We start from the raw sequence: 17,047 nt of genomic DNA, 5'->3' as shown, positions 1-17,047 counted from the left end.
CAAATGAAAAAAGTTTATAAACAATTTCAGCTGTACCTCCAATAATCCTGGGCACTGATTTTCGGGGACTTAAAATAATATTCACTGTTTGATTTCCAAGCTTTCCAGTTGTTATTTGGATAGTCAAATTCAAAACCGAAAAAAATTGTCAAATTTCTTTTTATACTTTCCATCATATTTCAGAAAACAAGCTTTATACCATCTGCACATATGGCTGAAAAGTTAAGAGTAAAAATGTTTACGCTTTTGGATATGTTCCTCATGCCCACAAGCTCTCTAATTTGCAAATGTTGTGGTTTTCCAGGAACATTTGTAAGGTAATTGAATACCTATTACATTGTAAGAGAAGCTCCACTAAATAAGTTATTTTATATTGTTCTAATAATTTTGCCACAAATAAATGACTCAAATAGTAACATCTTTGTGTATAGAACAATGCATTATATATACATTGTTACACAGTAATAAAAAATTCTAATATAAATTACATATGCATTACTTCCTTCAATTAAGTCTTACTACATTTGAACTACCATTAGCTCATCTTTGACCATTTACATGTGTATTATGGGAAATTAGATAATATTCCGGTCTTATCTTTGCTAATTTTTCCAAATGTAAATCTCAGCTTCCCAACTACATTATAAAATAAATGTCTGAGACATAAACAGAAATTTCTCCAAAGAAGACATCCAGATGGCCAACAGACACATGAAAAGATGCTTAACATCCCTTATCATCGGGGAAACGCAAATCAAAAGTACAATGAGATATCACATCACACATGTCAGAATGGCTAAAATCAATAACGAAGAAACATTAAGTGTAGACAAGGATGTGGAGAAAAAGGAACCCTCTTGCACCGTTGGTGGGAATGCAAACTGGTGCAGCCACTGTGGAGAACAGTATGGAGTTTCCTCAAAAAGTTAAAAATAGAACTACCCTATTATCCAATAATCACACTACTGGGTATTTTTCCAAAGAATATAAAACACTAATTTGAAAGGATATATGCACCCCCATGTTTATTGCAGCTTTATTTACAATAGTCAAATTAAAGAAGCAGCCCAAGTGTCCATCAATAGATGAATGGAAAAAGAAGTGCTATGTGTGTACACACACACACACACACATACACAGAGGAATATTATTCTGCCATAAAAAGAATGAAATCTTGCCATTTGCAGTACCATGGATGAAGTGACAGAGTATTATAGGTCAGCCAAAGAAAGACAAATACCATATGATTTCACTCATATGTGGAATTTAAGGAACAGAACAAATGAACAAAGGAATAAAAAAAGAGGGAGAGAGACAAACCAAGAAACAGACTCTTTAACTATAGAGAACAAACTGGTGGTTACCAGAGGGGAGGTGGGTGGGTGGAATGGATCAAAGAAGTGATGGGGATTAAGAGTAAACTTATCATAATGAGCACTGAGTAATGTATAGAACTGCTGAATCACTGTATTGTACATCTGAAACTAAAATAACACTGTATGTGGGTTTTTAAAAAAAATTTTTTTAAAGATTTTATTTATTTATTAGAGAGCGAGCAAGAGAGAAACAGCATGAGAGGGGACAGGGTCAGAGGGAGAAGCAGGCTCCCTGCTGAGCTGGAAGCCCGAGGCAGGACTCCATCTCAGCACTCCGGGATCATGACCCGAGCTGAAGGCAGTTGCCCAACCAACTGAGTCACCCAGGCGCCCTAAAAAGTTTTTTTAAAAAGATTTTATTCATCAGAGAGAGAGAGAAAGAGAGCACAAGCAGGGGGAGCAGCAGGCAGAGGGAGAAGCAGGCTCCCCGCTGAGCAAGGAGCCCGATGTGGGACTCGATCCCAGGACCTGGGGATCATGACCAGAGCCAAAGGCAGATGCTTAACCGACTAAGCCACCCAGGCATCCCAACACTGTATGTTAACTATACTGGAATTAAAATTTTAAACTTAAAAAAAAATGTCTGAGGCAATTACAAATGATTTTGTAATATTTACTGACTCTACCTAGCATTATATTCATAGCTCTGTACAATAAATATTTAATGCATTCAAAAATGACCCCCCCAAATTAAATTAACTAAATTAAATAATTAACTAAAATTAGTCTACCATCATGTGTCAGTCATTGCACATTCTGTATTTAATCGTTATGGCAAGCCTTTCATATAGGTACTGTTATTTCATCATATTGTATATTACAATACTGGTCTCAAAAGCTTTGATAATTTGCCCAAGGTCACTGAGGAACAGAGCCAACAACCAAACCCAGTCTTTTTGACACGATAGTCTCTGCTTGTAAGCATTACGAGATATTTGTTCAAAAGAATTTGTAGATTCCTTTTAAAAAATCATTAATACTTTTAGCAAATCAATGTCTACATTTTAGCAGGTAATCAATATAAAACTAACTTTCAGAAATGACTATAGAACATCAGATTACAGTGGTCTTTATTTAGGAGTTTCTAGGACGGGATCCTCAGTCATAGCAAAGAACTATTTATTTCACACATTTATGGAGATTGGCTTTGAAACTAGAGACATCCTGCCACAGATAATAAATAGACATATACGTAAAACCCTTGCATATAGTATTCTGATTTTTGTTTGTTTTCGTTAAGTTTGACTAACCAAATTTTCCATTTTAGGTGAAACCAAAACACACTACAACTACTTTTAGTTCGTACGATCAAAGACACCTACAAAGAAACAAAACAAAACAACAAAAAAAGCAAAATGGAAACAAATAAAATTTTCTGAAATCTTTTAAAGACTTTAAAATAGCAACTCTTTTTTTTTAAGATTTTATTTATTTATTTGACAGAGAGACACAGCGAGAGAGGGAACACAAGCAGGGGAGTGGGAGAGGGAGAAGCAGGCTTCCCGCTGAGCCGGGAGCCCGATGCAGGGCTCGATCCCAGGACCCCGGGATCATGACCCGAGCCGAAGGCAGACGCTTAACGACTGAGCCACCCAGGTGCCTTAGCAAAAACCTATCCCCACCCTACACCCAAATCAATGCTGTGCATCCTATGTGCAGCAATTTAGATACTTTTTATTCCAGACAGTCGACTTGCTACATAGTAAAGTTCATCCATGGAATGTAAGGTTTCCTCAATGCTTATTTTTAATAAAACTGGCAAAACATAAATTATTGTGTTTAATGACAATAAATACTTATTGTCTATATTTTCAACCAATAAAGATTTATTTTCTATTTGCTGATAAACTACTAAGCAGTACCCTTTACTCTTCCAAAACTTTCTTTTCACTACATGTTTTATAAAAGACTGATTCCAAAACCACCTAATACCTCCTCAGCAGAGTGAAGTCTAAACTTAGCCAATGTCAGAATTGCATAGCTGTCATCTTTTGGTTGGAACATTCTTCCCCTTCTCTTTTCTTGGCTACTTCCTTCTTATCCTTTAAGCTCCAGCTAAAATGTCATAATGGGAAGGACCTTAATCATCCATTGATAAATTTACTTCTGGACCGACAGAGATGATTTATAATTTTAATTTAAATTTTAACATGCCTAATAAATAAAAGGGAGATTTGAGGTAATGTACTAGGGTGAAATATTACAGTTAAAATAACTTTGAAATAAGAGTTGAGAGACCCTGCGGAGGATGTGTGACTTACAGAAGCACATTATTAAATGGCATTTTTTTTCTACTAAAATTTTGAAAACTGAATGTGTTATGTGGAAGCATAGAAGGCTACTGTTAATAAAATAATGAGAAATCATTTTAAAGCCAGACCCAGGTCACTAATTTTTCCCAAACATATTGATCTTTAGCACGTTTCTGAGCAGTCCACCTTTAACAATTTCTTAGGCAACTGTTGTCACAACTGTTGTCAACTTCAGGAAGCCAGAAACCTCTGTGGCTTGACATGGTTTGTCTTTGGCACTGGTACATTTGTCATTTGAAAGTTCAATATGTAAAAACAAACAGTGTGAGATGCTCTAAATACCATAATTATAGACATATAAATGAACAAACAACAGGTCTAAAAGCCTTTTACAAAAAGCTCTATGGGCACAAATTTGGTAAAAGAACAATGTCATTTTTATTTACAAGATTCTGAAATCTCTTTTTTTAAAAGTGAATATGGTACTCTAATTTTACCACGTATAATCTAAAAATGTGCAGGAACAACACATTTTAAATTCCAAAATATATATTTTGGGTGATTATATAATCTTCGTAAAACTAAAATGCTTCAGGTCACTGTATACAGTAATTATATAACATGAAGCCACGTTTTTCACATGAAAACTAATTAAATTGCAGTAATACTTTCCTAATATACTTTGGACAAAGAACAGATAATAAATTCAAGAATACATTGCCTTTCACATTGAGCAAATAGGTGCAAACTATCCTTTAAAATTACCTTAATAGCCCCATTCCTTTTGAATAAGTCCTCTGAAATAATCATTTTTGTTTTGATTCATACAGACATGTCAGTTTTAAGGCAGTATTTTTACAATATGATGATTACTACTTACAGATAAACTTTAGTGTAACTATTATTATATTAAAATCATATTACTTCTGATTACTTCTGATTTATAGCTTTTAGCTACAGAAATACAACTAAGAAAAGATAACTGTACTTTTTGTTACAACCTAGCTATTTGCACAATTTATATACAGATCTTACAGAACTAACCCATTTCAATTTGATTATTTTTTTTAATGCTGCTCACGTATAGTCTTTTCTCTTAATGGATATATTCATCTTTGACATATTAATTAGCCATCTATAAAAACAGTGACTAAATACTAAAATTATATTTAATCATACTATGATATCTGTCTTCAAATATTTTATGGCAGTAGAATATCAGGTAAATATTAAGCTTTTATTACCTTAAAAGCCCAACTACAGCTAATGGCCAGAATTTATGAGGATGTAGATTTTGTGTCAGTAGAACTTGATAAAAGAACTATATAAAAAAAGAAACCAGTGAACTTTCAATTTTTTGAGCATCCTTAAGCTTTGAGTTTTCTAGCAGAGAAGTAACTGACTAATTTTATATAATAAATTCAATGCAACTAGTTCAGTGCCTGGTACAAGAAAAGATGATTACTGAAGTCTAGTTTCTTTAATACAACTGCACCCTTATACCTGTTAACCTAAGTACGAAATGTAGGACGTGACCATGGGGGAAAGAGAAAAGGGAGTAACTTCTGTTATCAATAGGCAAAGCTAGGGGGAGTCACTGTGAAAGATATAAAATTGGGAACAGCCTTCACAGGAATGGTGGGCTTTGAAAAGGCAAGGATCTCATAGGCTGGGTGATATTTTAGAGTTGAGGTACAGCATGAACAAAGTTTCCAATGTAGGGATGAAGAGAGTTAAAGTAGAAACAAAATATGAGTGCCTATTTTTGTACTTACCAAAGGATATTTTTGTTATATTAAAAATCAAAATGAAATTCACTGACAAAATCAACTAATATGCTAAGATTATTATACACTAAATATATATAATTATCAACTTTCTCTGCAACTACCTCTATCATTTACAAGATTTTTTGACATCTTAAGCACTCTATTTCAAGTACCTGTTAGGCACAATAATTATTTTGTTGACATCTGTCTTTGATTTGCATGCAGATTACAGGTATTTCTTTGAAACAACGTGTTTTGAAAAGGGCAGTCAGGCTTGGCTTCTAAGGAGTCTGACCAACGATATGACTTAAGTGAAGTACAGAAAATGCTGCAAAATAGAACCATACAGGAAAAAGGTTGGAGAAATTACAGAACTTTCACAGCATGGTTTCATTATTTCCCTTGAAACAATCAATTGATATTCATGTATAAATGATGGTAAGTATCTGTGTTTTATCCTTTCAAAATAGATTTCTTGCCTTTCTTCTATCACCAGTAATTCGGGATAATTTCTCACTCTACCATCAGACAAAATTGAAAATGACTTGCATTATTTGTCATCACTCCTCGTCAGTCCAGATAGCCAAAAAAAAAAAAAAAAAATGCTTATTATTTTCCTAGAAGTTTACCTGTGATGAGACCAAATCACCAAAGGGAGGTGAAAGCATCTCCAATATGCTCCAGAGTTCTCAGGCTTGGACCATAAATGAGTTTCCCCTACATCAGCATAGTTGAAATAGGAAAAGGTGTGCCAGAAGGAGAGAATGGGAGCAAGGACACATAAAAGAAACATGACTGGAAACAGCGTGTTGTACAGAAGGAACTGCTAAGGTTTCAGTCTGGTGAGGTCATGGGGTGCCCGTGGTGGGCCAGGGGAGATCACATCAAAGGGACAGGCAAGAACCAGGGAAGTGGGCTACCATGATGAGATGTGTGTCACCCACTGATGGTCAACTGGAAGCAAGGAGGCATTCTGGGAGGCTACTAACTTAATGTCTGGAGGAAAGGCTGAGAATCCTCATAAGAGCTGCGGCAATGGGAACGAGAGCAGGGAATAAATACAAGAAATATTTAAGCATTAGAAATGACAAATATTTTTGAGACAAATATCTTCCCACTGCTGTTAAAGTCAAAGTTGTGCTCTTAACAAGACTCTCAAGAAAAGCTTTACAGTTTAGACATTACCTGAAATTGATACTGAAAATAATGGTTATAGATTATACAGATATCTTCATTTGAACTTAGAATGGCAATAATATTTATGCTTCTGGATACAGACAGCAAAATTTCCTTTGAACCAGTTTTAAAAAGCTTTTATTTATATCTGACAAAGCATTTCAACTAATATTTTATATAGCTTTAAATAAATATTTTCACCACATGACTATTAATGTATGCTAACAGTACCCAAAAGAGGATCACATTGTAAAATCACTTTATTATGACGAGAAAGAACATAAATGACATTGTCTGTATTATTATTTAATGTTATTATCATTGAAATAGAAACATTAGGATAACCAGTTTTTCTTACTATAACTCTACACAAGCAGTTAATTAACCTTAAAAGTTTGCCTAGATGCAAGCTAAAACTCAGTATTAGTCAGAGAACTGGAAATCAATGGCATAGTATTTCTCACTCAGCCGGCGGCGCCGTGGTCAAGAGCACAGATTGTAGGCATAGATCGTACGGCGGGCTGGCAAATTGCTTAACTTTTCTGTCGGCCCACTTATCTGCCAATTAGAGCCTTGTTCTAAGGACTACAAGAGTTAATGCATCTCAAGAGTAGTGCCTGACCTGAAGTCAACATTCAACAAACACTGTTCGTATCAATGGGCAAAAAATTGTGAAAGTATAATAATGTCTATTATTAATTAATTAATTGATTAATTAATGCCAGGAATTCTAGAAAAGGATGCTCATTCATTGGTGGTGAATACACGAGTTATAACAAATTTAAGGACCTCAGCCCGGAAATGTTCATTAAAGAAAAGATATATAAACTCTTTGATCCAGTCTTTGACATAGATTCTGCACAAATGAACACACCAATATATAAATATCTGAATGAAGCTGTTTATTTTTGCATTCTTAATAGAGGAAGTGATGTAAATACCTAAATATGGCACACTGATATCCTTGGACACAGTATTATGCTTGTCAACTGACATAATAAAATGGTTATTCTTAATCCCATAATTCCAGACAGCCAAAAAACATAATACACAATACTAGCATCTGCTTTAAACTAGCCATGAGACACTTACCTGCTTAGGTTAAGGTATCTGAATAAAATTCACACATACTACAGACGCACATGAGGCATGGTGAAATTTTACTTTTGGAAATTTCATCATTAAAAAATTCTGTGAGGCAGAAATAAATTCTCCTAACTATTCTTTTCATATGAGAACACTGAATATTAATCAAGTGATTTAAGTGAAGAGTGTGTTTTAGCACTAACAAAAGTCAGCTGAGAACTTCTGGTGATGGTATATATATAATCTCATGAGATTTTATATATATAATCTCATATATATATGTGTATATATATATATGAGATTATATACATTATATATATTATATATATTATGCTTCTGGATACAGACAACAAAATTTCCTTTGAACCAGTTTAAAAATATATATATATTATATATGTACATATATATAATATATATAATCTCATGAGATTGTGCACAGTTACTTGGCACACCATGTTGAGGAAGATATGATTTAATGGCCATATTCAGACTCACTGAGAAAAAAATGCCATGATAGATTAACAGTATTCGCCTTGATAGTGGCATGAGATTCATGGGTTATTGTGCCTGTGGGCACAATGAAAGAAAAAAAAGAGGGATCATGTGTTTTTAGATCGGTTGACATTAAAATCATTAACCTAACAGCATATTCATTTAATCATCTGAGAAAAATTGAAAGTCACACATGATTTTCCAAACATATTTTGTTTGAACCAAAAATGTTTCATATACATTACATAAATCTATAAATTTTGAGCTAAAATTTATTAGCAATTAAGTAATTTAATGCAGAATAGACCATTGTTAATGTGTAAACAAAAACTTTTAAACAAATGATACTCTTAAAATAAGCTTTTTGCCATGTGACATAATTAGGATGAAATTTTTTCATGTAGTTCTTCTGTTCATATATTTTGTCCAATATCTGAAAAAAATATATGAAGCATATGAACGCATATTTTTACTTAAAGCTTGCTTAGTAATTTGATTCTCATTAAGAGGTGGCTTCCTAGTAATATGAGTTAACAGAGCAATGCAATTTATTCAACATATGTTTTATGGAAGTTCAACATAACCATCTGAGTCCAGATGATTTACAAGTAACAACAAGCATCTTCTATTTTACGAGAATATTCTTAGTGGTAAGTGTATTATTTCCTTTGGCAAATCATGATATTTCACCACATAATAAGCTGTTTTATTAATTCAGCATGTGTGTATTTACTTTTTCCATGTATTCCTTTGAAAGAATATTATAATTGAATGACATAGATGACATCGTAATAGTAGTTAGTAGAAAATTAGAAGTCAAGGCAGAATTTTTCTTTTTACATACTTTTTTGACATGACATCTAATGCATAGGAGTGAGCAAATCCTGGCTGAATTTAATTAAACTTTATATAACTTGATTCCAGTGTAGATGCACCACACAACATAGATTTAGGGGACCTAACAGTGTCAAAGTCGCATCTCTACTGCCACTTTCTTTAATTCATATCCCCAGGCCCCTAAGACCACCATTCCAGTGCAAATGAAGCAGGGGGTGAATGTATTTGAAAAGGGAAAGAGAACCTTATATATGTTTGGAGATAATTTTTCCTGGTAAAAGTATTCCCAGAAACTAGTTTTACCTCCTTCCTAAACATAAAAACAGTAAGGAATATATCACTATGCATGTTTATGAGGATATTTCAAACAAACTTAAATCATAAGTAAAATGTAGAATATGGCCCTTAGGAGCTCTTCTGTACTCCTTCAGCGCTGTTACTGTATACCAAAAATATGATATCTTCAGCAAGCAAACTCAGAGCCAATGAATACATCTTTATTTCCAGATTTCCTACTATCATGGGAGGTTTTAAAATCTGGAGAGCTATAAAAAAATCAGTTACTTCAAGCTGTTACTATGAATAGTCTACCCCCAAAATGAATTAAATAAGACTTTAACAAGCTTTTTATCAAAATTTACAATTGAGGAAATTATCAACTTTGTTTTCGAAGTTCAAATGACTCCTTTTTTTTTTAGAATAACTGACCCAAAATGTCTAACTCTTCATAATTGTGCAGAAGCAACATAGACATAAGGTAGCTACCAACTCAAGGCATGTCAAATTCACCTGATACTTAAATAGGTAAGAGTCAGTCGAATGTGTAGCCACTAAAGTCCATAAACAAGATGCACTTAAAATGGTAATGTTATTGACCATAGGTAAAGAAATGTATTCCAAATGTTTTTCTAAAATAAATATCACTAATGACGGAAATATGAATGAGTGAATGAACAAATGGGGGGGCTCCAGGAAGTCACAGTTAGAATAAGTGCAACTCTCCAACTTAACATCAAAGGGAAAAATGAGTCTTATTTCATTGCTGGTTTTCAAAACATGCAAAAATATTCTCATGCTCATTTAGTTCAATGCTAAATAAGCTTATTACAGGCAGTTTAATACCTTTGGGTTTGACAGGGTACAATAAATAGCATTCTCTTTTCTGCCTGAGTTCTAGATTAGAATAGGAGTCACAGGTGGAGAGCAAATATCACCCTTTACACAATAATTGCTGAATAGGGCTTAGCTGTGTGGCAACAATGGGATGCATTAAACTTAATCCTGAAATTAAACAAAGTTTCTAGCCATAGGAAGAACCAAAACACCATAAGGTTTTCCATTTATCACACACATTATTGCAGAGGCGTAATCTACTCATATATGTCTTTCAATTAGAATCTGTACCTTTTGCAGGCAGCTTAGAAGGAAGAAGGAGGCTCAGCTATGCTTGGTCCTTAACCCAAAGTTACCTCGAAGGTAAGTCCCTCCACTTAACACAGAAGGAATTAGTGAACTCCAGAGATAGAGGCTAAGAATGTTAGAAGTGGACTTTCCTCCACACAAAAGGAAACATTAGGATGGAGAAAGAGGTAGTACCTTCATATCGCAACATCTTCAGTTGGTCAGAACTAAAACATACAGGTTCTACAGATCCCAGGAGATGGGGAGATCCAATGTTTGAACTTATCGTTCTGTTCAGATTCTCTTTTAAGTCTCTCATTTGGAATGTTCTCTATATGAAGATCATTTCATCATTATTTGTACATATTAAAATAACAAAAATAAACACATAATTTCTTCCAGTGGCCAAATATTAGATGGTTATAAAAATGTCTTATGTTGCTAACAGCTGCTTATCTTGAGATATGTATTTCTCTAGAAATACTGATAACATCCAATTTCAGATACCGATATACATAGAAATATGATATTCACTTTATTTCCATAACACTGTAGTTTTGAGATTTAAATTATGTACTCTGTTCTTTAACTTTGCAAGTAGCAATAAATGACAAAAGAAAGCACTTCTCAAATCAATCAGATAGAGGAAAATTTTGAAATTACATGTTTTATTTCTTCATCCCATCAACATCAGTCACCACACAAACATGAAGTTTAATACTCTTAAGATAATCATATTCTAGATATGAAGAGTTAAGAATTTCTGAGCCTAGAATCTCTCCTTAGTCTATACATTATTTTCAACAAATAAAATATCTTTTAAAATCTTAAAAAGAGTAGCAAGACAAGGGGATGTATATCAAATTCCCTTTATGTTTCAATCATAAAAAGGATACATCAGACAAGAAAACTTATTAGTTCACTTTAAAGACTTATTCAGATTTTCTCTGGAAGAATTTATAATTAAGACAAGTGATTTAAAATCTTGAAGAAGTTATAGAACTTGAAATATCCTCCAAATTAGAATAGAAAAAAATTAAAAATGTGATTTTAAAAATATAATGGATATCAAACAACATCGATGTTACTTATCTCAAAATGATATGTTGTATAACTGTATAAAAGTTAATAAAAACCTATATTGAATTTGGGGATTCCTTTTTTTGGCCAATTTTGCCATACATCAATGTTAATGGAGAAAATTTTGGCAAAAATCCCTGTTCCCTATATATCAGCACTACAATGAAATCAGGATTATGCAGTTCTCTTCTATGAGTAAATAACACTTTTTTTATCATTAGTTTAAGTAAATAATGTACTACCTCTTATCAGCCAATGATTTTTCCTGGCCCAAAGCATTTTTTTATTTAAATTCATTTTATTAAGACAAGCTCAGTATTGTGTTTAAGCTCAGTGTAAATTAATAATATTTGCTTTTATATTTATTTATGTAGTTTATATTTACTCCATTTATTTCAAAGATAACGTTTTAGAGTGGTATATGAATTGCAGAATAGATCAATATACTATTGTTTTGATATTGTTGCATTGGTTACTTGAAATAACTGCACATGAAAAGATCTATCTATAAAATTGTAAGTGGGTTTAACTCCTTGAAAGACGCCTTAGAAAATACATAAAAATATACATATATTAAATATAATAAATATATAATATATACATTATATTAAATAATAATATGTATCTATACAGTATGTAACATGTACTTAAAGGATTTTATCAAATATATGTGTGTATATTTATATACATTTGTGTTTATATATGCTTATATATGTAAAAACATATTTGTTAGAAAGTAGTTGATCAATTGAAAACATTTCTCAAATGTGACAGTGAAATTATAGTTTAATGGGTATACAAAATAATAAAAAATAATGTAAAGTGAACTTTATCAGATAGCTCTATTTAAGTCAAAACTTAGTATACTTTAGGAATAAGTTAAATTCATTAAATGCTAGCTCAAACTCCTCATCATTTAGAACTGCACTGTCAGCATCTTTCAAATATGTTCAAATAAGCGCAACTCCCTAAGAGTAAAATCTTCTACTTAAAACTTTACATATGCGTCCTGTATATATGCATTTACAAGAAGGGAGGTTATATGATACCATCAGCTCAGCAGCAGCTCATCTGCACTGTTAGGCAATTAGATTCTAGTTCTACTTAATCCCAGAAATGAGCTTCTTTAGTATTAGCCTAGCTGTAAAAAACATACTAGGAACAGTAACACCATTTTTATATACATTTCAATAACAGAGAAAAAGAAATAAGGCAGAAGCAAATATATATTTAAAATGGTAGTGTTAACAAATGATAAATATTAACCTCATGTTCTGGAAATGTCCATCATGTTAAAAAGTTATCTAGGGACAGAAAGTTTTAGCATAGTCATCACATTTTTTTTTTAAATGAGGACCAAATAAAAACATTACTTTTAGATTTTCATGCTACTTTTTGTCTTGTGATGACCTCTCCTGGTTGAGTTGTTCATTATCTTAGATTCATGTAGTTACCATTTTTTTTCTCCTTTGAGTGTTTTCAGTATTAAGAATAGAACTATCATTCTTTTTCAGAGTTGTGTATAATATAAATAAACATTTTCAGTAAGTGCAAAATTATAATTTAATTTTAAAGCACTGAATATGTGAAGTTTATTCTAATCAATAAAGTATACATCATTCTTATTATTTAATTGATTTCATGATGCAGGGAAACTGGGTTTTAGTCAATTTAAATTCAAATGAAATAAAAAGTCATCTTAATTAAGCCATTTGAGATATTTAAACAATAAAGAATAAGAGCTAATAAATAAATCTTAATCAAACATAAGTATTAACTATCTGAAAAGTAATATTCTCTGCTCTTCCCCATCACCAAATTTTAAGTTGTAAAAACTAAGAATATATTTCTGAAACAACTTTTCTATTCTTAAAATGCATTAACCCAGTGGCTGCAAGTATGCCGTTCATTCTTGATACATGGCAAACGTTTCAAATGAATCCATTATAATTAGAGTATACAGAGAGATGCAATATAAAACCCAAGAAAAATCCTGGATATGAGGGTCTTTAAGCAGTGAATATAATTAATTTAATTTATAATGAATTTAATTTCTGAAAAGAGTGGCAGTTAGTTCTATATGACCAGATCTTGAAATGGAAATTGAAATTTCATCAGATTACTTTTCTCAGGATGTAGTTACATATTTACATAAATTAATACTGAGCATTGTGTCTTCACAATTCCTGTTTAAATATATAAAACTGACATACATATTTTAATAACATATCACTTTTTGGAGGTTTAATCCGTTTGTGAAAAAGCTATAAAATTTTTCTCAAGTCCGTTACAAACTGCCACTTACTGACTTCCTATCTTGAAAGAAAAGAGAAGCAAATACAATATGTCAAAACTGTAATACTGGTTCATCACATGACATTAATATGTAGTAGATTCTTTAGCATGACTTATAAAGTCCTTTTTTCAATCGTTATTCACATTAATATTTGCACCCTGGAATAAGAACACTAATATTAACATATAGGTAAAGATGCATCAAGGCATCCCAAGATCTCATAAACAGATAGGACTACACATACAGTGAATTCTGGAAAACACTAAACTTTTTTTTTCCTAAATGGAAAACATTTATTTTCAAACTAAAATCTCCATGATTCTTCTTTAATAAGTAACACATTCTCATAAACAAGCACTATGTGCTTATGAATATTATCCTAAGATTCCCATAGGCAATCTCTCTAGTGTTTAACTCTTTCTGAACCAAAGGAGAAATTATGCATTTCCTTTCTAGATGCACGCTATGCACTTTTAAAACAATTCAGAAGATGGGCTGGAATCTTCTCTTTCTTTCTACTCTTGCCAACCACGTGAAAATATGAGCAACCTTTTCTTTTTTGAAAAAGCTTGCTAAAACATAGACTTAAACATATTGAACAGCATCATTTTCCTGAGAACTCTTAAGAAATGTGTTCATTACTACATTACTGATGGTTTGCCCTGTCCGTCCCAAGTCCTAGACTGTATTATGTCCAACTGCCAAAGAATTAAAGCAATTTCAGTTACAATACTACATTCACCGTCTTTCATTTCAATAAACAGGTACTAAATGGTCCTTAACTTGTTGGGGTTGGAGGGTGGGGTAAGAGAAGTCCATCGTGCCCAAACTGCTCAAAATGTGCTCCTCTTTCATCCCCAAGTCCGTGCTCATTTAAGTTAAAACCATAAATAAAAATAAGAAACTTATTTTTGCCCTAGTCTTCACTTCTCTTTCTCCGACCTACCTAAGCAAAATGCCATGACCTCCCTCCACAACAAACACACCGAAGTGGAAGAATAACTCCTAAGAAGCGGTCATCCACACTCATCACTCTAATCCAGCAGTCGCAAACGCGTCTCCAGAACCAGGAACAACTTTCCAGAAACATCACCAGCCTCAAAAGCCACCCCCCCCCAAACACACACACACCCCCTCGGGAGCTCCGGGCTTGGAGTTTCTGTGCTGCAGTGGCTGTAAGTGCGCGACGGCGGAGACACCCGCACCCATCAGGGGCCAGAACTGCGAAGGCGCCTCAGAGTTGCCACCCCCGGGTGGCACCTCAATGCGGCACTGAAACTGCTCCGGCGCGGCGCGCGCTCGCGGGGGACTACTTACGGGACGTGGCCGGGGCCGTCCAGGCTCTGCAGAGGAGGCTGCTGACAATCCAGAGCGACAGGGCTGCCCCGCAGCCGGCTCGAGGAGCCACCGCCATCCTCGGCTTGCCTGCTCGCCGGACTCGGAAAGCTCGCTGCGGAGACGCCGCGCGTCTCTCCGTGGGCTTCTCGCGGGCAGGTGGGCTGTCCTCAGCGCTGGGGAGAGCCGGGCCCCTCCCACTGCGTCCTCTTCTCCCCGCACCCCTGCAGGCTCCAGTTCAGCCCGGCTGGGAGCCGCGGGGGAGGGCGCAGCCTTCCTCTTCCCTCCGTGCGGCTCCTGCTTCTCGCTCCGGGAGCCAGTGAAATGCCAGGGGGAAGAAATTCAAACCAAGAAGGAAAGGGAGGGGGAGCAGAGGAGGGGACCTACCCCGCCCTCTCTCACTCGGGAGGGGGAAAAAAAAAATCACCACAGGACGTGGAGACAGATCTGAGGAGCGGGGGATGCAGAAGCGGAGGGGAGCGCGCCGGGCGCGGAGGTGCTGCCGGTGGCACTGCAGGCGAGCGGTCCCCGCGCCGCCGGGCGGCGTGACTCGGAGAGGCTTCCAGTGGCCTGTCAGCTCACACTAAGAGCTGGTGCGCGGGGAGCACGCAGCCCCGCGGGCGGGCGCACGCACGGCCTCAGCGCGGCGCGGCGCGGGGCCGCATCTCCTCGGCTCCCGAGCAGCGGCAGCGGCAGCCGGACACAGAGCTGGAGACGCCGCCGCCGCCGCCAGCAGCGCCTGCACACCCCGGCGGCGGGCGAGGCGGGGAAGCCCTCCCTCCTCGCCCCCTCCAGCCCCCACCCCGGCTCCTCCTCCTCCACCTCCTCCTCACCGTGCCCCTCTGGCTCTCAGAACCCTTCTGCCCTGCCCTCGCTTCGATTGGAAGCCGGCGCGAGAAGGCACCGACGGGCCCGGGTCCATCGGCTGGAGCGGGGGCGGGGGCGGAGCAAGGGGGCGCGCGCCTCTCCCCAGGCGGGAGGCGGTGCTGAAGTTGGGGCTTTGCCGTGTAATCTTGCAACCCTGCTCCAACCCCGGCCGCCCCCCACCCAGCTGCAGGAAACCGAACCCCTTCTCTCGGCTGCCTCCGCTTTCCCTTCTCTCCTCCCCTTCAGATGGAGATGGTACAGGCTCCCGGAGCTCCGGCCCCCCGGGAACCACAATCCGGCGTCCGACAGGCAGGTCTTCCGAGTGGTCCTAACACCTAAGTGAGGGAGCTGAACATCCCGACTGGAGCAGCGGGGACTGCAGACGCCGCTAATGCAGATGTTTTCAATATGTAATTAATTCATACTCATCCATATGCACACGTACACCAGACACACGCTGCTGCCAGGAAAACTACATTCGGGCAAACACGCTCACAAACAGACACAAACACAAAACTGAAATACATAAGCAGGCATACGGATAACTACCTCAGGGTATCTGATGCGTTGCAAGTACTAAGAATGACGAATATCTAAAGAGAGGCAGATTTTCTTTTCACATTTAGACAATTTCGATAATAAATCTCAAGCTCTCGCCACCATCACCCCCCTCCCGCCAGCTCACACCTCTCCATACAGGTTCCTTCCATCCAGTCTACATAAAGTGCTTGGATTCTCATCTCTCTGCAGAACCAATCCTTTCACTGACTTTCCTGACACAGTTAAGAATTATTGGTCATCTAACTATCTAACGATGTTTAGGGAGGGCAAAGTAGGAGTAACCATGTCTTCCAATGTTATGCAGTGAAACATTTGCCTTTCAAGATAAAATTTTTATGGAGACTTGCCTACTCCTGGAATAGAGTCTGAGTTTAATGTTATGGTTAGGTCGTGAAAAGGTTCACTGTAAACAGTACTGTGTGTTCACTGTATAATTAGTATGGTGGTAAGGGGCCTGATTCAGCATTCTTTATTAGAGCTTTGTTTCTTATTGATTTTAAAGGGATGTTTTGTCCTAGT

General features: G+C 36.3%; 1 protein-coding gene across 1 annotated transcript in view; it reads right to left on the bottom strand.

Annotated features, from left to right (window-relative positions):
* Positions 1-15,876, bottom strand: part of CNTNAP2 (contactin associated protein 2) — a 2,031,041-nt gene extending 2,015,165 nt beyond the window's left edge. The window contains exon 1 of the mRNA XM_027574309.2: positions 15,083-15,876. Within this exon, the coding sequence (XP_027430110.1) occupies positions 15,083-15,179 (97 nt within the window). The 5' untranslated portion in view covers positions 15,180-15,876. The remainder of the gene's footprint in view (positions 1-15,082) is intronic.
* Positions 15,877-17,047: the final 1,171 nt, after the last annotated feature.

Source organism: Zalophus californianus, chromosome 12 (assembly GCF_009762305.2).
Source record: "Zalophus californianus isolate mZalCal1 chromosome 12, mZalCal1.pri.v2, whole genome shotgun sequence".
Classification (NCBI taxonomy): domain Eukaryota; kingdom Metazoa; phylum Chordata; class Mammalia; order Carnivora; family Otariidae; genus Zalophus; species Zalophus californianus.
Note: the sequence above shows the minus strand (reverse complement) of the source record. Positions and strands in the feature narration are given on the sequence as shown.